We start from the raw sequence: 26,134 nt of genomic DNA, 5'->3' as shown, positions 1-26,134 counted from the left end.
AGGGGCATTTTGGGGGGCTCTGGGGGGCATTTGGGGGGCACAGGGGGGGTCTGGGGGGCACAGGGGGGCAGTGGGATAGAGCCTATACACAGCTGCCAGGACCTGAGTGGGGGGCTCAGGGGGCATTTGGGGTGCTCTGGGAGCAGTTGGGGGGCATAGAGGGGTCTGGGGGGCAATTGGGGGGCACAGGGGGAGTTCTGGGGGGCATTTGGGGGGCACAGGGGGCAGTTGGGGGGCAGTGGGGGGCAGTGGGATAGAGCCTATACACAGCTGCCAGGACCTGCCGCGCGGCTACCGCTGCGTCTGCGCCCCGGGCTACAGCCCCCACCCGTGAGTGGGGGTCTGGGGGGCATTTGGGGGGGTCTGGGGGGCATTTTGGGGGGCTCTGGGGGGCATTTGGGGACACAGGGGGCACAGGGGGGCAGTGGGACAGAGCCTATACACAGCTGCCAGGACCTGAGTGGGGGACTCGGGGGCATTTGGGGGGCTCTGGGGGGCTCTGGGGGGCACCAGGGGACAGTGGGGGGCAGTTGGGGGCACCAGGGGGGTCTGGGGAGCATTTTGGGGGGCACAGGGGGATACAGAGGGGTACAGGGGGGTAGTGGGATAGAGCCTATACACAGCTGCCAGGACCTGAGTGGGGGGCTCAGGGGGCATTTGGGGGGCTCTGGGGGGCACCAGGGGGGTCTGGGGGGAAGTTGGGGGGCACAGGGGGAGTTATGGGGGGCACAGGGGGTTCTGGGGGGCATTTGGGGGCACAGAGGGGGTCTGGGGGGCACAGGGGGGCATTTGGGGGGCACAGGGGGGGTCTGGGGGGCACAGGGGGGCAGTGGAATAGAGCCTATACACAGCTGCCAGGACCTGAGTGGGGGGCTCAGGGGGCATTTGGGGGGCTCTGGGGGGCACCAGGGGACAGTGGGGGGGGCAATTGGGGGGCACTGGGGGGAACTGGGAGGGGACTGGGAGGCACTGAGCACATCCTGGTGTGTTACTGGTGTGTAACTGGTGGTTACTGGTGTTACTGGTGCAGGGTGACGGGGCAGTGCCAGCCCGTGTGTGTGTCACTGGTGGTTACTGGTGTGTAACTGGTGTTACTGGTGCAGGGTGACGGGGCAGTGCCAGCCCGTGTGTGTCACTGGTCTCTAACTGGTGGTTACTGGTCTCTAACTGGTCTCTAACTGGTGTTACTGGTGCAGGGTGACGGGGCAGTGCCAGCCCGTGTGTGTCACTGGTGGTTACTGGTGTGTAACTGGTGTAACTGGTGTGTTACTGGTGCAGGGTGACGGGGCAGTGCCAGCCCGTGTGTGTCACTGGTCTCTAACTGGTGGTTACTGGTCTCTAACTGGTGTTACTGGTGCAGGGTGACGGGGCAGTGCCAGCCCGTGTGTGTGTCACTGGTCTCTAACTGGTGGTTACTGGTCTCTAACTGGTCTCTAACTGGTGTTACTGGTGCAGGGTGACGGGGCAGTGCCAGCCCGTGTGTGTCACTGGTCTCTAACTGGTGGTTACTGGTCTCTAACTGGTCTCTAACTGGTGTTACTGGTGCAGGGTGACGGGGCAGTGCCAGCCCGTGTGTGTCACTGGTCTCTAACTGGTGGTTACTGGTCTCTAACTGGTCTCTAACTGGTGTTACTGGTGCAGGGTGACGGGGCAGTGCCAGCCCGTGTGTGTCACTGGTCTGTAACTGGTGGTTACTGGTCTCTAACTGGTGTTACTGGTGCAGGGTGACGGGGCAGTGCCAGCCCGTGTGTGTCACTGGTCTCTAACTGGTGGTTACTGGTCTCTAACTGGTGTAACTGGTGCAGGGTGACGGGGCAGTGCCAGCCCGTGTGTGTGTCACTGGTCTCTAACTGGTGGTTACTGGTCTCTAACTGGTCTCTAACTGGTGTTACTGGTGCAGGGTGACGGGGCAGTGCCAGCCCGTGTGTGTCACTGGTCTCTAACTGGTGGTTACTGGTCTCTAACTGGTCTCTAACTGGTGTTACTGGTGCAGGGTGACGGGGCAGTGCCAGCCCGTGTGTGTCACTGGTCTCTAACTGGTGGTTACTGGTCTCTAACTGGTCTCTAACTGGTGTTACTGGTGCAGGGTGACGGGGCAGTGCCAGCCCGTGTGTGTCACTGGTCTCTAACTGGTGGTTACTGGTCTCTAACTGGTGTAACTGGTGCAGGGTGACGGGGCAGTGCCAGCCCGTGTGTGTCACTGGTCTCTAACTGGTGGTTACTGGTCTCTAACTGGTGTAACTGGTGCAGGGTGACGGGGCAGTGCCAGCCCGTGTGTGTCACTGGTCTCTAACTGGTGGTTACTGGTCTCTAACTGGTGTTACTGGTGCAGGGTGACGGGGCAGTGCCAGCCCGTGTGTGTGTCACTGGTGGTTACTGGTGTGTAACTGGTGTTACTGGTGTGTTACTGGTGCAGGGTGACGGGGCAGTGCCAGCCCGTGTGTGTGTCACTGGTCTCTAACTGGTGGTTACTGGTCTCTAACTGGTGTTACTGGTGCAGGGTGACGGGGCAGTGCCAGCCCGTGTGTGTCACTGGTCTCTAACTGGTGGTTACTGGTCTCTAACTGGTCTCTAACTGGTGTTACTGGTGCAGGGTGACGGGGCAGTGCCAGCCCGTGTGTGTCACTGGTCTCTAACTGGTGGTTACTGGTCTCTAACTGGTCTCTAACTGGTGTTACTGGTGCAGGGTGACGGGGCAGTGCCAGCCCGTGTGTGTCACTGGTCTGTAACTGGTGGTTACTGGTCTCTAACTGGTGTTACTGGTGCAGGGTGACGGGGCAGTGCCAGCCCGTGTGTGTCACTGGTCTCTAACTGGTGGTTACTGGTCTCTAACTGGTGTAACTGGTGCAGGGTGACGGGGCAGTGCCAGCCCGTGTGTGTGTCACTGGTCTCTAACTGGTGGTTACTGGTCTCTAACTGGTCTCTAACTGGTGTTACTGGTGCAGGGTGACGGGGCAGTGCCAGCCCGTGTGTGTCACTGGTCTCTAACTGGTGGTTACTGGTCTCTAACTGGTCTCTAACTGGTGTTACTGGTGCAGGGTGACGGGGCAGTGCCAGCCCGTGTGTGTCACTGGTCTCTAACTGGTGGTTACTGGTCTCTAACTGGTCTCTAACTGGTGTTACTGGTGCAGGGTGACGGGGCAGTGCCAGCCCGTGTGTGTCACTGGTCTCTAACTGGTGGTTACTGGTCTCTAACTGGTGTAACTGGTGCAGGGTGACGGGGCAGTGCCAGCCCGTGTGTGTCACTGGTCTGTAACTGGTGGTTACTGGTCTCTAACTGGTGTTACTGGTGCAGGGTGACGGGGCAGTGCCAGCCCGTGTGTGTCACTGGTCTCTAACTGGTGGTTACTGGTCTCTAACTGGTGTAACTGGTGCAGGGTGACGGGGCAGTGCCAGCCCGTGTGTGTGTCACTGGTCTCTAACTGGTGGTTACTGGTCTCTAACTGGTCTCTAACTGGTGTTACTGGTGCAGGGTGACGGGGCAGTGCCAGCCCGTGTGTGTCACTGGTCTCTAACTGGTGGTTACTGGTCTCTAACTGGTCTCTAACTGGTGTTACTGGTGCAGGGTGACGGGGCAGTGCCAGCCCGTGTGTGTCACTGGTCTCTAACTGGTGGTTACTGGTCTCTAACTGGTCTCTAACTGGTGTTACTGGTGCAGGGTGACGGGGCAGTGCCAGCCCGTGTGTGTCACTGGTCTCTAACTGGTGGTTACTGGTCTCTAACTGGTGTTACTGGTGCAGGGTGACGGGGCAGTGCCAGCCCGTGTGTGTCACTGGTCTCTAACTGGTGGTTACTGGTCTCTAACTGGTGTAACTGGTGCAGGGTGACGGGGCAGTGCCAGCCCGTGTGTGTCACTGGTCTCTAACTGGTGGTTACTGGTCTCTAACTGGTGTAACTGGTGCAGGGTGACGGGGCAGTGCCAGCCCGTGTGTGTCACTGGTCTCTAACTGGTGGTTACTGGTCTCTAACTGGTCTCTAACTGGTGTTACTGGTGCAGGGTGACGGGGCAGTGCCAGCCCGTGTGTGTCACTGGTCTCTAACTGGTGGTTACTGGTCTCTAACTGGTCTCTAACTGGTGTTACTGGTGCAGGGTGACGGGGCAGTGCCAGCCCGTGTGTGTCACTGGTCTCTAACTGGTGGTTACTGGTCTCTAACTGGTCTCTAACTGGTGTTACTGGTGCAGGGTGACGGGGCAGTGCCAGCCCGTGTGTGTCACTGGTCTCTAACTGGTGGTTACTGGTCTCTAACTGGTGTTACTGGTGCAGGGTGACGGGGCAGTGCCAGCCCGTGTGTGTCACTGGTCTCTAACTGGTGGTTACTGGTCTCTAACTGGTGTAACTGGTGCAGGGTGACGGGGCAGTGCCAGCCCGTGTGTGTCACTGGTCTCTAACTGGTGGTTACTGGTCTCTAACTGGTGTAACTGGTGCAGGGTGACGGGGCAGTGCCAGCCCGTGTGTGTCACTGGTCTCTAACTGGTGGTTACTGGTCTCTAACTGGTGTTACTGGTGCAGGGTGACGGGGCAGTGCCAGCCCGTGTGTGTGTCACTGGTGGTTACTGGTGTGTAACTGGTGTTACTGGTGTGTTACTGGTGCAGGGTGACGGGGCAGTGCCAGCCCGTGTGTGTGTCACTGGTCTCTAACTGGTGGTTACTGGTCTCTAACTGGTGTTACTGGTGCAGGGTGACGGGGCAGTGCCAGCCCGTGTGTGTCACTGGTCTCTAACTGGTGGTTACTGGTCTCTAACTGGTCTCTAACTGGTGTTACTGGTGCAGGGTGACGGGGCAGTGCCAGCCCGTGTGTGTCACTGGTCTCTAACTGGTGGTTACTGGTCTCTAACTGGTCTCTAACTGGTGTTACTGGTGCAGGGTGACGGGGCAGTGCCAGCCCGTGTGTGTCACTGGTCTGTAACTGGTGGTTACTGGTCTCTAACTGGTGTTACTGGTGCAGGGTGACGGGGCAGTGCCAGCCCGTGTGTGTCACTGGTCTCTAACTGGTGGTTACTGGTCTCTAACTGGTGTAACTGGTGCAGGGTGACGGGGCAGTGCCAGCCCGTGTGTGTGTCACTGGTCTCTAACTGGTGGTTACTGGTCTCTAACTGGTCTCTAACTGGTGTTACTGGTGCAGGGTGACGGGGCAGTGCCAGCCCGTGTGTGTCACTGGTCTCTAACTGGTGGTTACTGGTCTCTAACTGGTCTCTAACTGGTGTTACTGGTGCAGGGTGACGGGGCAGTGCCAGCCCGTGTGTGTCACTGGTCTCTAACTGGTGGTTACTGGTCTCTAACTGGTCTCTAACTGGTGTTACTGGTGCAGGGTGACGGGGCAGTGCCAGCCCGTGTGTGTCACTGGTCTCTAACTGGTGGTTACTGGTCTCTAACTGGTCTCTAACTGGTGTTACTGGTGCAGGGTGACGGGGCAGTGCCAGCCCGTGTGTGTCACTGGTCTCTAACTGGTGGTTACTGGTCTCTAACTGGTGTAACTGGTGCAGGGTGACGGGGCAGTGCCAGCCCGTGTGTGTGTCACTGGTCTCTAACTGGTGGTTACTGGTCTCTAACTGGTCTCTAACTGGTGTTACTGGTGCAGGGTGACGGGGCAGTGCCAGCCCGTGTGTGTCACTGGTCTCTAACTGGTGGTTACTGGTCTCTAACTGGTCTCTAACTGGTGTTACTGGTGCAGGGTGACGGGGCAGTGCCAGCCCGTGTGTGTCACTGGTCTCTAACTGGTGGTTACTGGTCTCTAACTGGTCTCTAACTGGTGTTACTGGTGCAGGGTGACGGGGCAGTGCCAGCCCGTGTGTGTCACTGGTCTCTAACTGGTGGTTACTGGTCTCTAACTGGTGTAACTGGTGCAGGGTGACGGGGCAGTGCCAGCCCGTGTGTGTCACTGGTCTCTAACTGGTGGTTACTGGTCTCTAACTGGTGTAACTGGTGCAGGGTGACGGGGCAGTGCCAGCCCGTGTGTGTCACTGGTCTGTAACTGGTGGTTACTGGTCTCTAACTGGTGTAACTGGTGCAGGGTGACGGGGCAGTGCCAGCCCGTGTGTGTCACTGGTCTGTAACTGGTGGTTACTGGTCTCTAACTGGTGTAACTGGTGCAGGGTGACGGGGCAGTGCCAGCCCGTGTGTGTGTCACTGGTCTCTAACTGGTGGTTACTGGTGTGTAACTGGTGTTACTGGTGCAGGGTGACGGGGCAGTGCCAGCCCGTGTGTGTGTCACTGGTGGTTACTGGTCTCTAACTGGTGTAACTGGTGCAGGGTGACGGGGCAGTGCCAGCCCGTGTGTGTGTCACTGGTCTCTCACTGGTGGTTACTGGTCTCTAACTGGTGTTACTGGTGCAGGGTGACGGGGCAGTGCCAGCCCGTGTGTGTCACTGGTCTGTAACTGGTGGTTACTGGTCTCTAACTGGTGTTACTGGTGCAGGGTGACGGGGCAGTGCCAGCCCGTGTGTGTGTCACTGGTGGTTACTGGTCTCTAACTGGTGTTACTGGTGCAGGGTGACGGGGCAGTGCCAGCCCGTGTGTGTCACTGGTGGTTACTGGTCTCTAACTGGTGTTACTGGTGTGTTACTGGTGCAGGGTGACGGGGCAGTGCCAGCCCGTGTGCTCCCAGGGCTGTGCCAACGGCTCCTGTGAGCTCCCTGAGCTCTGTCGCTGCCACTTTGGCTTCGTGGGACCCGACTGCTCCGTCCCCTGCGGCTGCCACGGCCACGGCCAGTGCCCCAGCCCAGCCCAGCCCAACGTGTGCCACCAGTGCAGGGACAACACCCAGGTGGGTGCAGGGGGGCAAAAAGGGGGGTACAGGGGGGTACAGGGGGGCACAGGGGGGGTACAGGGGGGTACAGGGGGGCACAGGGGGTGGGGGGTACAGGGGGTGGGGGGCACAGGGGGGGCTTGGGGAAGTCAGGGGGGGATGGGGTGCAGGGGATATGGGGGTGTCTGACCTGGCTTCTGTGTGTCACTGTGGGTCACTTGTGGGTCTCTGTGTGTGACTGTGTGCCACTTGTGGGTCACTTTAGCTCACTTGTGTGTCACTTGTGTGTCACTTGTGGGTCACTGTGGGTCACTTGTGGGTCTCTGTGTGTGACTGTGTGCCACTTGTGGGCCACTGTGGGTCACTGTGTGTCACTTGTGGGTCACTTGTGGGTCTCTGTGTGTCTCTGTGTGCCACTCTGGGTCACTGTGTGTCACTTGTGGGTCACTTGTGGGTCTCTGTGTGTGACTCTGTGCCACTGTGGGTCACTTGTGTGTCACTTGTGGGTCACTGTGTGTCACTGTGTGCCACTATGGGTCACTGTGTGTCACTATGGGTCACTTGTGGGTCACTGTGTGCCACTTGTGGGTCTGTGTGTCACTTGTGGGTCACTTGAGGTCACTTTAGCTCACTTGTGGGTCACTGTGTGCCACTATGGGTCACTTTTGTGTCACTTGTGTGTCACTATGGGTCACTGTGTGTCACTTGTGGGTCACTGTGTGTCACTTGTGGGTCACTTGAGGTCACTAGCTCACTGTGGCTCACTTGTGTGCCACTTGTGGGTCTGTGTGTCACTTGTGGGTCACCTATGGGTCACTGTGTGTCACTTATGGGTCACTTGAGGTCACTGTGTGTCACTATGGGTCACTTGTGGGTCGCTGTGTGCCACTTGTGGGTCAGTGGCGCGCGTGTGCCCGCAGGGGCCGCAGTGTGAGCGCTGCCTCCCGCTGTTCGTGGGCTCCGGCCGCTCCTCGTGCCGCTCGTGCCGCTGGTTCTGCCGCCAGCACAGCGCCGTGTGCCTGAGCCAGGGGCAGCTGCAGCAGGCCAGGGCCGACCCCCAGCGCTTCCCCCTGCACCCTGACCTGGTACGTGCCCTGTGGGGCTGCCCCATGGCGTGTGGGGGCTGCCCCATGGCGTGGGCAGGGGGACTCAGGGCATGGGGAGGGGGATGCAGAGCATGGGGAGGGGGATAGGAGCTGCCCCCCAGCGCTTCCCCCTGCACCCTGACCTGGTACGTGCCCTGTGGGGCTGCCCCATGGCGTGTGGGGCTGCCCCATGGCGTGGGGAGGGGGACTCAGGGCATGGGGAGGGGGAGATGTGGGGCTGAGCCATGGTGTGGGGGGATAGGAGCTGCCCCACAGCGCTTCCCCCTGCACCCACACATGGTACAGGCTGCTGTGGGGCTGCCCCATGGCGTGTGGGGCTGCCCCATAGCATGGGGAGGGGGACTCAGGGCATGGGGAGGGGACTGAGCCATGGTGTAGGGGGATAGGGGCTGCCCCACAGCGCTTCCCCCTGCACCCTGACCTGGTACGTGCCCTGTGGGGCTGCCCCATGGCGTGGGCAGGGGGACTCAGGGCATGGGGAGGGGGACTCAGGGCATGGGGAGGGGGATGCAGAGCATGGGGAGGGGGATAGGAGCTGCCCCACAGCGCTTCCCCCTGCACCCTGACCTGGTACGTGCCCTATGGGGCTGCCCCATAGCGTGTGGGGCTGCCCCATGGCGTGTGGGGCTGCCCCATGGCGTGGGGAGGGGGAGGACTCAGGGCATGGGGAGGGGGATGCAGAGCATGGGGAGGGGGATAGGAGCTGCCCCACAGCGCTTCCCCCTGCACCCTGACCTGGTACGTGCCCTATGGGGCTGCCCCCATAGCGTGTGGGGCTGCCCCATGGCGTGTGGGGCTGCCCCATGGCATGGGGAGGGGGACTCAGGGCATGGGGAGGGGGGATTCAGGGCGTGGGGAGGGGGATAGGAGCTGCCCCACAGCACTTCCCCCTGCACCCACACATGGTACATGCTGCTGTGGGGCTGCCCCCATAGCGTGTGGGGCTGCCCCATGGCGTGGGGAGGGGGGACTCAGGGCATGGGGAGGGGGACTCAGAGCATGGGGGAGGGGGATGCAGAGCATGGGGAGGGGGAGATGTGGGGCTGAGCCATGGTGTGGGGGGATAGGAGCTGCCCCACAGCACTTCTCCCTGCACCCACACATGGTACAGGCTGCTGTGGGGCTGCCCCATAGCGTGTGGGGCTGCCCCATGGCATGGGGAGGGGGACTCAGGGCATGGGGAGGGGGATGCAGAGCATGTGGGGACTGCCCCATAGCATGGGGAGGGGGAGATGTGGGGCTGAGCCATAGTGTGGGGGGGATAGGGCCCATCCCCCCCCCACTCCTGCGTCCTGCCCCACACTTCTGGGTCTCACCCCACACTTATGGGTCTCAGTGATGGGTCCTGCCCCACACTTATGGGTCTCACCCCCCACTTAGGGGGTCTCACTTATGGATCTCACCCCCCATTTGTGCCCCTGCCCCACACTTATAGGTCTCAGTTATGGGTCCTGCTCCACACTTGTGGGTCTCAAGGGTCCCACTCCCTACTTGTGCCCCTGCCCCACGCTTGTGGGTCTCAGTTATGGGTCCCACCACCCCCACTTATGGGTCTCACCCCCCACTTGTGCCCTTGCCCCACACTTATGGGTCTCACCCCCCACTTATGGGTCCTGCCCCCCAGTTGTGCCCCTGCCCCACACTATGGGTCTCAGTTATGGGTCTCACCCCCCACTTATGGGTCTCACCCCCAACTTGTGCCCCTGCCCCACACTTATGGGTCTCACCCCCCACTTATGGGTCTCACCCCCCACTTGTGCCCTTGCCCCACACTTATGGGTCTCACCCCCCACTTATGGGTCTCACCCCCCAGTTGTGCCCCTGCCCCACACTATGGGTCTCAGTTATGGGTCTCACCCCCCACTTATGGGTCTCACCCCCAACTTGTGCCCCTGCCCCACACTATGGGTCTCAGTTATGGGTCTCACCCCCCACTTGTGGGTCTCACCCCCCACTTGTGCCCCTGCCCCACACTTATGGGTCTCACCCCCCACTTGTGGGTCTCAGCTCTGGGCCCCCCAGTTGTGTCCCTGCCCCACACTTATGGGTCTCAGTTATGGGTCTCACCCCCCACTTGTGCCCTTGCCCCACACTTGTGGGTCTCATCCCCCCACTTATGGGTCTCACCACTCACTTGTACCCCTGCCCCCACACTTGTGGGTCTCACCCCCCACTTGTGGGTCTCAGTTATGGGTCCTGCCCCACACTTGTGGGGCTCAAGGGTCCCCACTCCCCACACTTGTGGTCTCACCCCCCACTTATGGGTCCCAGGTCACACTTGTGCCCCTGCCCCCCACTTATGGGTCCCATCCCCCCACTTATGGGTCTCACCCCCCACTTGTGGGTCTCAGCTCTGGGTCCCCCCCAGTTGTGTCCCTGCCCCACACTTGTGGGTCTCAGTTATGGGTCCCACCCCCCCCCCACTTATGGGTCTCACCCCCCACTTGTGGGTCTCAGCTCTGGGTCCCCCCCAGTTGAGCCCCTGCCCCACACTTGTGGGTCTCAGCTCTGGGTCCCCCCCAGTTGAGCCTCTGCCCCACACTTGTGGGTCTCACCCCCCACTTGTGCCCTTGCCCCACACTTATGGGTCTCACCCCCCACTTGTGGGTCTCAGTTCTGGGGTCCCCCAGTTGAGCCCCTGCCCCACACTTGTGGGTCTCAGTTATGGGTCCCACCCCCCCACTTATGGGTCTCACCCCCCACTTTTAGGTCTCAGTTATGGGTCTCACCCCCCACTTGTGCCCCTACCCCACACTTATGGGTCCCACCCCCCACTTTTAGGTCTCAGTTATGGGTCTCACCCCCCACTTGTGTCCTTGCCTCACACTTATGGGTCCCACCCCCCACTTATGGGTCTCACCCCCCCACTTATGGGTCCCAGCCCTCAGTTGTGGGTCCTGCCCCACACTTGTGGGTCTCAAGGGTCCCACTCCCCACACTTATGGGTCCCCACCCCCCACTTATGGGTCTCAGTTATGGGTCCTGCCCCCACACTTATGGGTCTCACCCCCCAGTTGTGCCCCTGCCCCACACTTATGGGTCTCAGTTATGGGTCCCACCCCCCCAACTTATGGGTCTCACCCCCCACTTATGGGTCTCACCCCCCAGTTGTGCCCCTGCCCCACACTTATGGGTCTCAGTTATGGGTCCCACCCCCCCACTTATGGGTCTCACCCCCCACTTGTGGGTCTCAGCTCTGGGTCCCCCCAGTTGTGCCCCTGCCCCACACTTATGGGTCTCAGTTGTGGGTCTCACCCCCCACTTGTGGGTCTCAGTTATGGGTCCCACCCCCCCACTTATGGGTCCTGCCCCCCAGTTGAGCCCCTGCCCCACACTTATGGGTCCCACCCCCCACTTGTGGGTCTCAGCTCTGGGCCCCCCCAGCTGAGCCCCTGCCCCACACGTGTGGGTCTCAGCTCTGGGTCCCCCCCAGTTGAGCCTCTGCCCCACACTTATGGGTCTCACCCCCCACTTGTGGGTCTCAGCTCTGGGCCCCCCAGCTGAGCCCCTGCCCCACACGTGTGGGTCTCCCCCCCAGATCCCGCTGTGGGTCAGCGAAGGGCCCAGCGAGGCCGAGGCCGTTTGTGTGGGGTGTGAGAACAACAGCGCTGGGGAGCGGTGCCAGGGCTGCCGGCCCGGCCACTTCCTGCTGGACGGCGTCTGCACCCCGTGAGCGCACTGGGAGCACTGGGAGGGGACTGGGAGGGGTGATGGGGGGCACTGGGAGGGGACTGGGAGGGCACTGGAAGGCACTGGGAGGCACTGGGAGGGGACTGGGAGGAGTGATGGGAGGCACTGGGAGCACTGGGAGGGCACTGGAAGGCACTGGGAGGCACTGGGAGGGGACTGGGAGGGGTGATGGGGGGCACTGGGAGCACTGGGAGGGCACTGGGAGCACTGGGAGGGCACTGGAAGGCACTGGGAGGCACTGGGAGGGGACTGGGAGGGGTGATGGGGGGCACTGGGAGGCACTGGGAGGGGACTGGGAGGCACTGGGAGCGGACTGGGAGGCACTGGGAGGCACTGGGAGGGGTGATGGGGGGCACTGGGAGCACTGGGGAGCGGTGCCAGGGCTGCCGGCCCGGCCACTTCCTGCTGGACCGCGTCTGCACCCCGTGAGCGCACTGGGAGCACTGGGAGGCACTGGGAGGCACTGGGAGGGGTGATGGGGGGCACTGGGAGGGGACTGGGAGGGGTGATGGGGGGCACTGGGAGGCACTGGGAGGGCACTGGGAGGTGCTGGGAGGGGTGATGGAGGGCACTGGGAGGGGACTGGGAGGGGTGACGGGGGACACTGGGAGCACTGGGAGGCACTGGGAGGGGACTGGGAGGCACTGGGAGGCACTGGGAGGGGTGATGGGGGGCACTGGGAGCACTGGGGAGCGGTGCCAGGGCTGCCGGCCCGGCCACTTCCTGCTGGACGGCGTCTGCACCCCGTGAGCGCACTGGGAGCACTGGGAGGCACTGGGAGGGCACTGGGAGGGGACTGGGAGGCACTGGGAGGGGACTGGGAGCGGACTGGGAGGCACTGGGAGGCACTGGGAGGGGTGATGGGGGGCACTGGGAGCACTGGGGAGCGGTGCCAGGGCTGCCGGCCCGGCCACTTCCTGCTGGACGGCGTCTGCACCCCGTGAGCGCACTGGGAGCACTGGGAGGCACTGGGAGGGCACTGGGAGGCACTGGGAGGGGTGATGGGGGGCACTGGGAGCACTGGGAGGGGACTGGGAGGGGACTGGGAGGCACTGGGGGGAGATGGGGGGCACTGGGAGCACTGGGAGGGGACTGGGAGGGGACTGGGAGGCACTGGGAGGGGTGATGGGGGGCACTGGGAGCACTGGGAGGGGACTGGGAGGGGACTGGGAGGCACTGGGAGGGGTGATGGGGGGCACTGGGAGCACTGGGAGGGCACTGGAAGGCACTGGGAGGGGTGATGGAGGGCACTGGGAGGGGACTGGGAGGGGTGATGGGGGGCACTGGGAGGGCACTGGAAGGCACTGGGAGGGGACTGGGAGGCACTGGGGAGTGATGGGGGGCTCTGGGGGCATTGGGGGGCAATAGAGGTCCCCTTGTTGCCCCTCTTGCCCCTTGTTGCCCCCCTGTACCCCCTGTACTGACCTCCCATGACCCCCCCTTGCTCTAATTGCCCCCCCTGCCCCTTGTTGCCCCCCTTGCCCCTTATTGCCCCCATACACTATTGCCCCCCACCCCTTATTGCCCCCCTACCCCTATTGCCCCCCCGCCCCTTATTGCCCCCCTATTGCCCCCCCTGCCCCTTATTGCCCCCCTATTGCCCCCCTGCCCATTGTTGCCCCCCTGTACCCCCTGTACTGACCTCCCATGACCCCCCCATACCCCTATTGCCCCCTTGCCCCTTGTTACCCCCCCATGCCTCTTATTGCCCCCCCATACCCTTATTGCCCCCCTATTGCCCCTTATTGCCCCCCTATTGCCCCCCCACCCATTGTTGCCCCCCTGTACCCCCTGTACTGACCTCCCATGACGCCCCCTTGCTCTTGTTGCCCCCCCTGCCCCTTATTGCCCCCCTATTGCCCCTGACCCCCTTTTACCCCCCCATGCCCCCCTGTACTGACCTCCCATGACCCCTCCTTGCTCTTGTTGCCCCTCTTGCCCCTTGTTGCCCCCCTGTGCCCCCTGTACTGACCTCCCATGCCCCCCCCTTGCCCTTATTGCCCCCCCTTGCCCCTATTGCCCCCCCGACCCCCTTTTACCCCCCCTGTGCCCCCTGTACTGACCTCCCATGACCCCCCCTTGCCCCTATTGACCCCTGACCCCCTTGTTACCCCCCTGTACTGACCTCCCATGACCCCCCCTTGCCCTTATTGCCCCCCCTTGCCCCTATTGCCCCCCTATTGCCCCCTGACCCCCTTGTTGCCCCCTGTACTGACCACCCATGACCCCCCCTTGCTCTTGTTGCCCCCCCTGCCCCTTGTTGCCCCCCCGACCCCCTTTTACCCCCCCATGCCCCCCTGTACTGACCTCCCATGACCCCCCCTTGCTCTTATTGCCCCCCCTGCCCCTTATTGCCCCATGACCCCTTTTACCCCCCCTGTGCCCCCTGTACTGACCTCCCATGACCCCCCCATACCCCTATTGCCCCCCTTTGCCCTTATTGCCCCCCCTTGCCCCTATTGCCCCCTGACCCTCTTGTTACCCCCCTGTACTGACCTCCCATGCCCCCCCCTTGCTCTTGTTGCCCCCCCTGCCCCTTGTTGCCCCCCCTGACCCCCTTTTACCCCCCCTGTGCCCCTGTACTGACCTCCCATGACCCCCCCTTGCCCTTATTGCCCCCCTTTGCCCCTATTGCCCCCTGACCCTCTTGTTACCCCCCTGTGCTGACCTCCCACGACCCCCCCATGCCCCTATTGCCCCCCCTGCCCTTGTTGCCCCCGCTGTTGCCCCGGGGCAGGTGCCAGTGCAACGGCCACGCCGACACGTGCAACGAGCTGGACGGGACGGGGTGTCCCTGCCAGAACAACACCGAGAGCAGCCCCTGCCCCGGCCCCGGCGCCGAGCGGCGCGACTGCCACCGCCTGCAGGTACTGCCCCCCCTGGGGTAATTAACTGCCCCCGGGGTAATTAACTGCCCCCCTGGGGCAATTAACAACAGCTGCCCCCCTGGGACTGCCACCGCCTGCAGCCCCTGCCCCCCTGGGGTAATTAACTGCCCCCCCTGGGGTAATTAACTGACCCCCTGGGGTAATTAACTGCCCCCCTGGGACTGCCACCGCCTGCAGGTACTGCCCCCCCCGGGGCAATTAACTGCCCCCTGGGGTAATTAACTGCCCCTGGGACTGCCACCGCCTGCAGGTACTGCCCCTGGGGCAATTAACTGCCCCCTGGGGTAATTATCTGCCCCCCTGGGACTGCCACCGCCTGCAGGTACTGCCCCGGGGCAATTAACTGCCCCCTGGGGTAATTATCTGCCCCCCTGGGACTGCCACCGCCTGCAGGTACTGCCCCTGGGGCAATTAACTGCCCCTGGGGTAATTAACTGCCCCCTGGGGTAATTAACTGCCCCCTGGGGTAATTAACTGCTCCCCTGGGGTAATTAACAACAGCTGCCCCCCTGGGACTGCCACCGCCTGCAGGTACTGCCCCGGGGCAATTAACTGCCCCTGGGGTAATTAACTGCCCCCTGGGGTAATTAACTGCCCCCCTGGGACTGCCACCGCCTGCAGGTACTGCCCTGGGGCAATTAACTGCCCCCCTGGGGTAATTAACTGCCCCCCTGGGACTGCCACCGCCTGCAGGTACTGCCCCCCCCGGGGCAATTAACTGCCCCCCTGGGGTAATTAACTGCCCCCCTGGGACTGCCACCGCCTGCAGGTACTGCCCCGGGGCAATTAACTGCCCCCTGGGGTAATTAACTGACCCCCTGGGGTAATTAACTGACCCCCTGGGACTGCCACCGCCTGCAGGTACTGCCCTGGGGCAATTAACTGCCCCCGGGGTAATTAACTGACCCCTGGGGTAATTAACTGACCCCCTGGGACTGCCACCACCTGCAGGTACTGCCCCCCCCGGGGCAATTAACTGCCCCCTGGGGTAATTAACTGCCCCCCTGGGACTGCCACCGCCTGCAGGTACTGCCCCGGGGCAATTAACTGCCCCTGGGGTAATTAACTGACCCCCTGGGACTGCCACCGCCTGCAGGTACTGCCCCGGGGCAATTAACTGCCCCCCTGGGGTAATTAACTGCCCCCCTGGGACTGCCACCGCCTGCAGGTACTGCCCCGGGGCAATTAACTGCCCCTGGGGTAATTAACTGCCCCCTGGGACTGCCACCGCCTGCAGGTACTGCCCCGGGGCAATTAACTGCCCCTGGGGTAATTAACTGACCCCCTGGGACTGCCACCACCTGCAGGTACTGCCCCGGGGCAATTAACTGCCCCCCTGGGGTAATTAACTGACCCCCTGGGACTGCCACCGCCTGCAGGTACTGCCCCTGGGGCAATTAACTGCCCCCTGGGGTAATTAACTGCCCCCCTGGGGTAATTAACTGACCCCCTGGGACTGCCACCGCCTGCAGGTACTGCCCCCCCTGGGGCAATTAACTGCCCCCCTGGGGTAATTAACTGACCCCCTGGGGTAATTAACTGCCCCCCTGGGACTGCCACCGCCTGCAGGTACTGCCCCGGGGCAATTAACTGCCCCTGGGGTAATTAACTGCCCCCTGGGGTAATTAACTGCCCCCCTGGGACTGCCACTGCCTGCAGGTACTGCCCCCCCTGGGGCAATTAACTGCCCCCCTGGGGCAATTAACTGCCCCCCTAGGGTAATTAACTGCCCCCCTGGGACTGCCATCGCCTGCAGGTACTGCCCTGGGGCAATTAACTGCCCCTGGGGTAATTAACTGACCCCCTGGGGTAATTAACTGCCCCCTGGGACTGCCACCGCCTGCAGGTACTGCCCCCGGGGCAATTAACTGCCCCCTGGGGTAATTAACTGACCCCCTGGGGTAATTAACTGCCCCCTGGGACTGCCACCGCCTGCAGGTACTGCCCTGGGGCAATTAACTGCCCCCCTGGGGCAATTAACTGCCCCCTGGGACTGCCACCGCCTGCAGGTACTGCCCCCGGGGCAATTAACTGCCCCCCTGGGGTAATTAACTGCCCCTGGGGTAATTAACTGCCCCCCTGGGACTGCCACCGCCTGCAGGTACTGCCCCGGGGCAATTAACTGCCCCTGGGGTAATTAACTGCCCCCTGGGGTAATTAACTGCCCCCCTGGGACTGCCACTGCCTGCAGGTACTGCCCCCCCTGGGGCAATTAACTGCCCCCCTGGGGCAATTAACTGCCCCCCTAGGGTAATTAACTGCCCCCCTGGGACTGCCATCGCCTGCAGGTACTGCCCTGGGGCAATTAACTGCCCCTGGGGTAATTAACTGACCCCCTGGGGTAATTAACTGCCCCCTGGGACTGCCACCGCCTGCAGGTACTGCCCCCGGGGCAATTAACTGCCCCCTGGGGTAATTAACTGACCCCCTGGGGTAATTAACTGCCCCCTGGGACTGCCACCGCCTGCAGGTACTGCCCCCGGGGCAATTAACTGCCCCCCTGGGGTAATTAACTGCCCCTGGGGTAATTAACTGCCCCCCTGGGACTGCCACCGCCTGCAGGTACTGCCCCGGGGCAATTAACTGCCCCTGGGGTAATTAACTGCCCCCCTGGGGCAATTAACTGCCCCCCCTGGGGTAATTAACTACCCCAAACTCCCCCCAAACTTACCCCAGACCCCCAAACTCACCCTGAACTTACCTCAAACCCCCCAAACTCACCCCAAACTCACCCCACACCCCCAAACTCACCCCACACTCACCCCACACCCCCAAACTCACCCCAAACTCACCCCAAACTCACCCCAAACTCACCCCAAACTCACCCCACACCCCCAAACTCACCCCAAACTCACCCCAAACTCACCCCACACCCCCAAACTCACCCCAAACTCACCCCACACCCCCAAACTCACCCCAAACTCACCCCACACTCACCCCACGCCCCCATCTCCCCGTTGCAGTGCTCCAAGTGCCGGGAGTCGTTCCAGGGGCACCCCGTGGGGGGGCAGCAACTCACCCCACACCCCCAAACTCACCCCAAACTCCCCCCAAACTCACCCCACACCCCCAAACTCACCCCACACTCACCCCACACCCCCAAACTCACCCCAAACTCACCCCAAACTCACCCCACACTCACCCCACACCCCCAAACTCACCCCAAACTCACCCCAAACTCACCCCACACTCACCCCACACACCCCAAACTCACCCCAAACTCCCCCCAAACTCACCCCACACCCCCAAACTCACCCCACGCTCACCCCACGCCCCCCAAACCACCCCCCAGCCTCACCCCACGCCCCCATCTCCCCGTTGCAGTGCTCCAAGTGCCGGGAGTCGTTCCAGGGGCACCCTGTTGGGGGGCAGCAATTCACCCCACACCCCCAAACTCACCCCAAACTCCCCCCAAACTCACCCCACACCCCCAAACTCACCCCACACTCACCCCACACCCCCAAACTCACCCCAAACTCACCCCAAACTCACCCCACACTCACCCCACACCCCCCAAACTCACCCCAAACTCACCCCAAACTCACCCCACACTCACCCCACACCCCCAAACTCACCCCAAACTCCCCCCAAACTCACCCCACACCCCCAAACTCACCCCACACTCACCCCACACCCCCCAAACCACCCCCCAGCCTCACCCCACGCCCCCATCTCCCCGTTGCAGTGCTCCAAGTGCCGGGAGTCGTTCCAGGGGCACCCCGTGGGGGGGCAGCAACTCACCCCACACCCCCAAACTCACCCCAAACTCCCCCCAAACTCACCCCACACCCCCAAACTCACCCCACACTCACCCCACACCCCCAAACTCACCCCAAACTCACCCCAAACTCACCCCACACTCACCCCACACCCCCCAAACTCACCCCAAACTCACCCCAAACTCACCCCACACTCACCCCACACCCCCAAACTCACCCCAAACTCACCCCAAACTCACCCCACACTCACCCCACACCCCCAAACTCACCCCAAACTCACCCCAAACTCACCCCACACTCACCCCACACCCCCAAACTCACCCCAAACTCCCCCCAAACTCACCCCACACCCCCAAACTCACCCCACGCTCACCCCACGCCCCCCAAACCACCCCCCAGCCTCACCCCATCCCTTCTCCTCCCCACTGCAGTGCTCCAAGTGCCGGGAGTCGTTCCAGGGGCACCCCGTGGGGGGGCAGCAACTCACCCCACACCCCCAAACTCACCCCAAACTCCCCCCAAACTCACCCCACACCCCCAAACTCACCCCACACTCACCCCACACCCCCAAACTCACCCCAAACTCACCCCAAACTCACCCCACACTCACCCCACACCCCCAAACTCACCCCAAACTCACCCCAAACTCACCCCACACTCACCCCACACCCCCAAACTCACCCCAAACTCCCCCCAAACTCACCCCACACCCCCAAACTCACCCCAAACTCACCCCACACCCCCAAACTCACCCCAAACTCACCCCAAACTCACCCCACACTCACCCCACACCCCCAAACTCACCCCAAACTCCCCCCAAACTCACCCCACACCCCCAAACTCACCCCAAACTCACCCCACACCCCCTAAACTGCCCCCCAGCCTCACCCCACGCCCCCATCTCCCGGTTGCAGTGCTCCAAGTGCCGGGAGTCGTTCCAGGGGCACCCCGTGGGGGGGCAGCAACTCACCCCACACCCCCAAACTCACCCCAAACTCCCCCCAAACTCACCCCACACCCCCAAACTCACCCCAAACTCCCCCCAAACTCACCCCACACCCCCAAACTCACCCCAAACTCACCCCACACTCACCCCACACCCCCAAACTCACCCCGAACTCACCCCAAACTCACCCCACACTCACCCCACACCCCCAAACTCACCCCAAACTCCCCCCAAACTCACCCCACACCCCCAAACTCACCCCAAACTCACCCCACACCCCTAAACCGCCCCCCAGCCTCACCCCACGCCCCCATCTCCCCGTTGCAGTGCTCCAAGTGCCGGGAGTCGTTCCAGGGGCACCCCGTGGGGGGCAGCAACTCACCCCACACCCCCAAACTCACCCCACACTCACCCCAAACTCACCCCACACTCACCCCATATCCCCAAACTCACCCCAAACTCACCCCAAACTCACCCCACACCCCCAAACTCACCCCAAACTCACCCCACACTCACCCCATATCCCCAAACTCACCCCAAACTCCCCCCAAACTCACCCCACACCCCCAAACTCACCCCAAACTCACCCCACACCCCCTAAACTGCCCCCCAGCCTCACCCCACGCCCCCATCTCCCCGTTGCAGTGCTCCAAGTGCCGGGAGTCGTTCCAGGGGCACCCCGTGGGGGGGCAGCAACTCACCCCACACCCCCAAACTCACCCCAAACTCCCCCCAAACTCACCCCACACCCCCAAACTCACCCCAAACTCACCCCACACCCCCAAACTCACCCCAAACTCACCCCAAACTCACCCCACACTCACCCCACACCCCCAAACTCACCCCAAACTCACCCCAAACTCACCCCAAACTCACCCCACACCCCCAAACTCACCCAAACTCCCCCCAAACTCACCCCACACCCCCAAACTCACCCCAAACTCACCCCACACCCCCTAAGCCGCCCCCCAGCCTCACCCCACGCCCCCATCTCCCCGTTTCAGTGCTCCAAGTGCCGGGAGTCGTTCCAGGGGCACCCCGTGGGGGGGCAGCAACTCACCCCACACCCCCAAACTCACCCCAAACTCCCCCCAAAACTCACCCCACACCCCCAAACTCACCCCAAACTCACCCCACACCCCCAAACTCACCCCAAACTCACCCCAAACTCACCCCACACTCACCCCACACCCCCAAACTCACCCCAAACTCACCCCAACTCACCCCAAACTCACCCCACACCCCCAAACTCACCCCAAACTCACCCCAAACTCACCCCACACCCCCAAACTCACCCCAAACTCACCCCACACCCCCTAAGCCGCCCCCCAGCCTCACCCCACGCCCCCATCTCCCCGTTTCAGTGCTCCAAGTGCCGGGAGTCGTTCCAGGGGCACCCCGTGGGGGGGCAGCAACTCACCCCACACCCCCAAACTCACCCCAAACTCACCCCAAACTCACCCACACCCCCAAACTCACCCCACACTCACCCCACACCCCCAAACTCACCCCAAACTCACCCCAAACTCACCCCAAACTCACCCCACACCCCCAAACTCACCCCAAACTCACCCCAAACTCACCCCAAACTCACCCCACACCCCCAAACTCACCCCAAACTCACCCCAAACTCACCCCACACCCCCAAACTCACCCCAAACTCACCCCACACCCCCTAAGCCCGCCCCCCAGCCTCACCCCACGCCCCCATCTCCCCGTTTCAGTGCTCCAAGTGCCGGGAGTCGTTCCAGGGGCACCCCGTGGGGGGGGCAGCAACTCACCCCACACCCCCAAACTCACCCCACACTCACCCCACACCCCCAAACTCACCCCAAACTCACCCCAAACTCACCCCAAACTCACCCCACACCCCCAAACTCACCCCAAACTCACCCCAAACTCACCCCAAACTCACCCCACACCCCCAAACTCACCCCAAACTCACCCCAAACTCACCCCACACCCCCCAAACTCACCCCACACTCACCCCACACCCCCCAAACCACCCCCCAGCCTCACCCCATCCCTTCTCCTCCCCGTTGCAGTGCTCCAAGTGCCGGGAGTCGTTCCAGGGGCACCCCGTGGGGGGGCAGCAGTGCTACCGCCTGATGGCCGTGGAGCAGGAGTACTGCCTGGACCCCTGGTCGCAGAGCAGCTGCCTGCAGCGCCCGGCGCCGCTGGGGCTGGGCCGCTCCGTGCTCTTCGGGGTGCAGCCCAAGTTCACCAACGTGGACATTCGCATCACGCTGGACGTCGCCCTGGGCTCCGTCGACCTCTACGTGGCCACGTCCTACGACACCTTCGCTGTGGACGTGGATCCGGCCACGGGGCAGCACCGCGTTCGGCTCCAGGCGCCGGCCTCTGCGGCTTCGGCCTCGGCGGCAGCAGCCTCATCCTCATCCTCAGCATCCTCAGCAGCAGCAGCCTCAGCAGCATCAGCCTCAGCAGGAGCATCCTCAGCCTCAGGAGGAGCAGCCTCAGCATCATCATCCTCAGCAGGAGCATCCTCAGCCTCAGCAGGAGCAGCCTCAGCCTCAGGAGGAGCATCCTCAGCATCATCATCCTCAGCAGGAGCATCCTCACCATCATCATCCTCAGCAGCATCATCCTCAGCAGGAGCATCCTCAGCCTCAGCAGGAGCATCCTCACCATCATCATCCTCAGCAGCATCATCCTCAGCAGGAGCATCCTCAGCCTCAGCAGGAGCAGCCTCAGTACCATCATCCTCAGCAGGAGCATCCTCACCATCATCATCCTCAGCAGGAGCATCCTCACCATCATCATCCTCAGCAGGAGCATCCTCAGCCTCAGCAGGAGCATCCTCAGGAGGAGCATCCTCAGGAGCATCCTCATCCTTCTCCTCATCCTCACCATCATCATCTTCAGGAGCATCCTCATCCTTCTTCTCATCCTCACCATCATCATCCTCAGCAGGAGCATCCTCAGCAGGAGCAGCATCATCCTCAGGAGCATCCTCAGGAGCATCCTCATCCTCAGCGGCCTCATCCTCAGCCTCAGCAGGAGCATCCTCAGGAGCACCATCCTCAGGAGCATCCTTATCTTCATCCTCACCATCATCATCCTCAGCAGCCTCATCCTCAGGAGCATCATCCTCAGGAGCAGTATCATCCTTATCTTCATCCTCACCATCATCATCCTCAGCAGCATCAGGAGCAGCAGCATCCTCATCATCCTCACCCTCATCATCCTCAGCCTTATCCTCAGCAGCATCCTCATCCTTATCCTCATCCTCAGCATCCTCATCCTCATCCTCACCCTCCTCATCTTCATCCCCACCCCTCCTCCAGCCCCTTGCTGAGGGAGGAGCGAGCTGGGGACAGTCTGGTCACCTACCTGACGGTGAAGGACACAGCAGCCACAGCCCTGGTGGTGAGAGGGGTGAAGAACAGACTGGTCCTCACCTACCCCCACCACCTTCATCCCCTCAAATCCACCCGCTTCTACCTCCTCATCCTCGGCACAGCCGCAGGGGACGAAGCCACCACCTCACAACCCAGTAGCCACCACCCTCAACTCACCGGCCCGACCCAGGGCTTGCTCTTCTTCCGCCAGGACCAAGCTCACATCGACCTCTTCGTCTTCTTCTCCGTCTTCTTCTCCTGCTTCTTCCTCTTCCTCGCGCTGTGCGTGCTGCTCTGGAAGGCCAAGCAGGGGCTGGACGCTCGGCACGAGCAGCGCCGCCACCTCCAGGAGATGACCAAGATGGCCAGCCGCCCCTTCGCCAAGGTCACCGTGTGCTTCCACAGCCGCCCCCCTGCAGCCCCCAGCCCCAAACCACGGCCCCCCGCCCCCAGCCCCGGCCCCCTGACCCTGGAGCCCACCGAGGACGGGTTGGCCGCCGTGGCCACGCTGCTGCTGCAGCTGCCCGGGGGGCACCGGGGGCCTCACAGGGCGGCTCTGGCATCGGCGCTGGTCACGCTGAGGGGGGGGCTGCAGGAGCTTGGGGGGAGGGGGGAGGAAAGGGGGGGGAGGGGGAGGGCAGGATTTGACCTCCATGGCCCTCTGAGGGGGTTTGGGGGGGGTGGCTACTGAATCCGGGCTGGTGGCCACCAAATGTTTGGGAAGAAATGGGGTTGATTTGGTGTTTTGGGGCTGTGGCCACTGGCTCTGAGCTCATGGCAACCAAATGTTTGGGCAGAAATGGGGTTGATTTGGTGTTTTGGGGCTGTGGCCACTGGCTCTGAGCTCATGGCAACCAAATGTTTGGGAAGAAATGGGGTTGATTTGCTGTTTTGGGGCTGTGGCTACTAAATCTGACCCAGTGGCAACCAAATATTTGGGAAGAAATGGGGTTGATTTGCTGTTTTGGGGCTGTGGCTACTAAATCTGACCCAGTGGCAACCAAATATTTGGGAAGAAATGGGGTTACTTTGCTGTTTTGGGGCTGTGGCTACTAAATCTGACCCAGTGGCAACCAAATATTTGGGAAGAAATGGGGTTACTTTGCTGTTTTGGGGCTGTGGCTACTAAATCTGACCCAGTGGCAACCAAATATATTGACAGAAATGGAGTTCCTCTGGTGTTTGAGGGGTGGCCACTGACTCTGAGCTGGTGGCAACCAAATATATTGACAGAAATGGGGTTTTTCTGGTGTTTTTGGGGGTGGCCACTGACTCTGGGCTGGTGGCAACCAAATATATTGACAGAAATGGAGTTTCTCTGGTGTTTTGGGGCTGTGGCTACTAAGTCTGACCCAGTGGCAACCAAATCTACTGAGAGAAATGAGGTGTCTCTGGTGTTTTTGGGGGGTGGCTACTGAATCTGGGCTGGTGGCCACCAAATGTTTGGGAAGAAATGGGGTTGATTTGGTGTTTTGGGGCTGTGGCCACTGACTCTGGGCTGGTGGCAACTCATTGTTTGGGGTTCCTCTGGTGTTTTGGGGCTGTGGCCACTAAATCTGGCCCAGTGGCAACCAAATATATTGACAGAAATGGAGTTTCTCTGGTGTTTTTGGGGGGTGGCCACTGACTTTGGGCTGGTGGCAACCAAATGTTTGGTGGGGGAGGAGCAGAAATGGGACCCCAACAATGGGGCTTAGGACCCTCCACAGAATGGGGCTCAGGACCCTTCCTGAATGGGGCCCAGGACCCTTCACAGAATGGGGCCCAGGACCCTTCCTGAATGGGGCCCAGGACCCCAACAATGGGGCTCAGGACCCCAACAATGGGGCTCAGGACCCTCCACAGAATGGGGCTCAGGACCCTTCACAGAATGGGGCTCAGGACCCCAACAATGGGGCTCAGGACCCTTCACAGAATGGGGCTCAGGACCCTTCACAGAATGGGGCTCAGGACCCTCAACAATGAGGCTCAGGACCCTTCACAGAATGGGGCTCAGGACCCCAACAATGGGGCTCAGGACCCTCCACAGAATGGGGCTCAGGACCCTTCACAGAATGGGGCTCAGGACCCCAACAATGGGGCTCAGGACCCTTCACAGAATGGGGCTCAGGACCCTTCACAGAATGGGGCTCAGGACCCTCAACAATGAGGCTCAGGACCCTTCACAGAATGGGGCTCAGGACCCTCAACAATGGGGCTCAGGACCCTCAACAATGAGGCTCAGGACCCTTCACAGAATGGGGCCCAGGACCCTTCCAGAATGGGGCTCAGGACCCTCAGAATGAGACACGACTCAGGACCCTTTATTTTAGGGCTCAGGACCCCACAGAATGAATGTTATTGGGCTCAGCACCCTTCACAGTGGGATTCAGGACCCTCCCCCCAGTCTGGAGCACAGCACACCCTACAGGATGTGACCCATGACCCCCAGCAGAATGTGACCCAGCACCCTCCCCCAGTCTAGAGCCCAGCACCCCCAGCAGAATGTGACCCAGGACCCTCCCCCTGCCTGAACCCCAGCAGAATGTGACCCAGCACCCCCAGCAGAATGTGACCCAGGACCCTCCCCCCCAGCCTGAACCCCAGCACCCCCAGCAGGATGTGACCCAGGACCCCCAGCAGGATGTGACCCAGGACCCTCCCCCCAGCCTGAACCCCAGCACCCCCAGCAGGATGTGACCCAGGACCCTCCCCCCAGCCTGAACCCCAGCAGGATGTGACCCAGGACTCCCCTGCCTGGAGCCCAGCACCCCCAGCAGGATGTGACCCAGGACCCTCCCCCTAGTCTGGAGCACAGCACCCCCAGCAGAATGTGACCCAGCACCCCCATCAGGATGTGACCCAGGACCCTCCCCCCAGTCTGGAGCCCAGCACCCCCTGCAGAATGTGACCCAGGACCCTCCCCTGCCTGAACCCCAGCAGAATGTGACCCAGCACCCCCATCAGGATGTGACCCAGGACCCCCAGCAGGATGTGACCCAGGACCCTCCCCCCTGCCTGAACCCCAGCACCCCCAGCAGAATGTGACCCAGGACCCCCCATCAGGATGTGACCCAGGACCCCCCTGCCTGGAGCCCAGCACCCCCAGCAGGATGTGACTCAGGACCCCACTTCCCTGCCACTGGCTCTACGGGCAGGGGGCTCAGCACCAGCACGGGGCAGCAGGATGAGGCCATCACCAGGGGGCACTGTGGCCACTGCCCCACCTTGGTGGCCACCCTCAGCCCCCAGGTTGCCCCCCAGGGTTGATCCCTTTTGGTAGCCACCCTGGGTGCCCAGGTTGCCACCCTCAGCCCCCAGCTTGCCCCCTGGCACTGCCCCCACCTTGGTTGCCACCCTCAGCCCCCAGGTTGCCCCCCAGGATCGATCCCTTTTGGTAGCCACCCTTAGTGCCCAGGTTGCCACCCTCAGCCCCCAGGTTGCCCCCTGGCACTGCCCCACCTTGGTAGCCACTCTCAGCCCCCAGCTTGCCCCCTGGCACTGCCTCACCTTGGTGGCCACCATCAGCCCCCAGGTTGCCCCCTGGCACTGCCCCACCTTGGTTGCCACCCTTAGTGCCCAGGTTGCCCCCCTCAGCCCCCAGGTTGCCCCCCAGGCTCGATCCCTTTTGGTAGCCACCCTGGGTGCCCAGGTTGCCCTCCTGGCTGCTCAGCTTCTCCCCCAGCACTGAGGGTCA

General features: G+C 62.2%; 1 protein-coding gene across 1 annotated transcript in view; it reads left to right on the top strand.

The window, feature by feature from the left end:
- LOC133629077 (multiple epidermal growth factor-like domains protein 8) overlaps positions 1 to 23,055 on the top strand; it is a gene marked incomplete at both ends in the record, with an annotated part of 38,890 nt that extends 15,835 nt beyond the window's left edge. The window contains 6 exon segments of the mRNA XM_062019714.1: positions 6,573 to 6,765; positions 7,668 to 7,832; positions 11,392 to 11,522; positions 14,281 to 14,410; positions 21,142 to 21,747; positions 21,749 to 23,055. Of these exon segments, the coding sequence (XP_061875698.1) occupies positions 6,573 to 6,765; positions 7,668 to 7,832; positions 11,392 to 11,522; positions 14,281 to 14,410; positions 21,142 to 21,747; positions 21,749 to 23,055 (2,532 nt within the window).
- Positions 23,056 to 26,134: the final 3,079 nt, after the last annotated feature.

The sequence above is a fragment of the Colius striatus genome, unplaced genomic scaffold (assembly GCF_028858725.1).
Source record: "Colius striatus isolate bColStr4 unplaced genomic scaffold, bColStr4.1.hap1 scaffold_125, whole genome shotgun sequence".
Classification (NCBI taxonomy): domain Eukaryota; kingdom Metazoa; phylum Chordata; class Aves; order Coliiformes; family Coliidae; genus Colius; species Colius striatus.
Note: the sequence above shows the minus strand (reverse complement) of the source record. Positions and strands in the feature narration are given on the sequence as shown.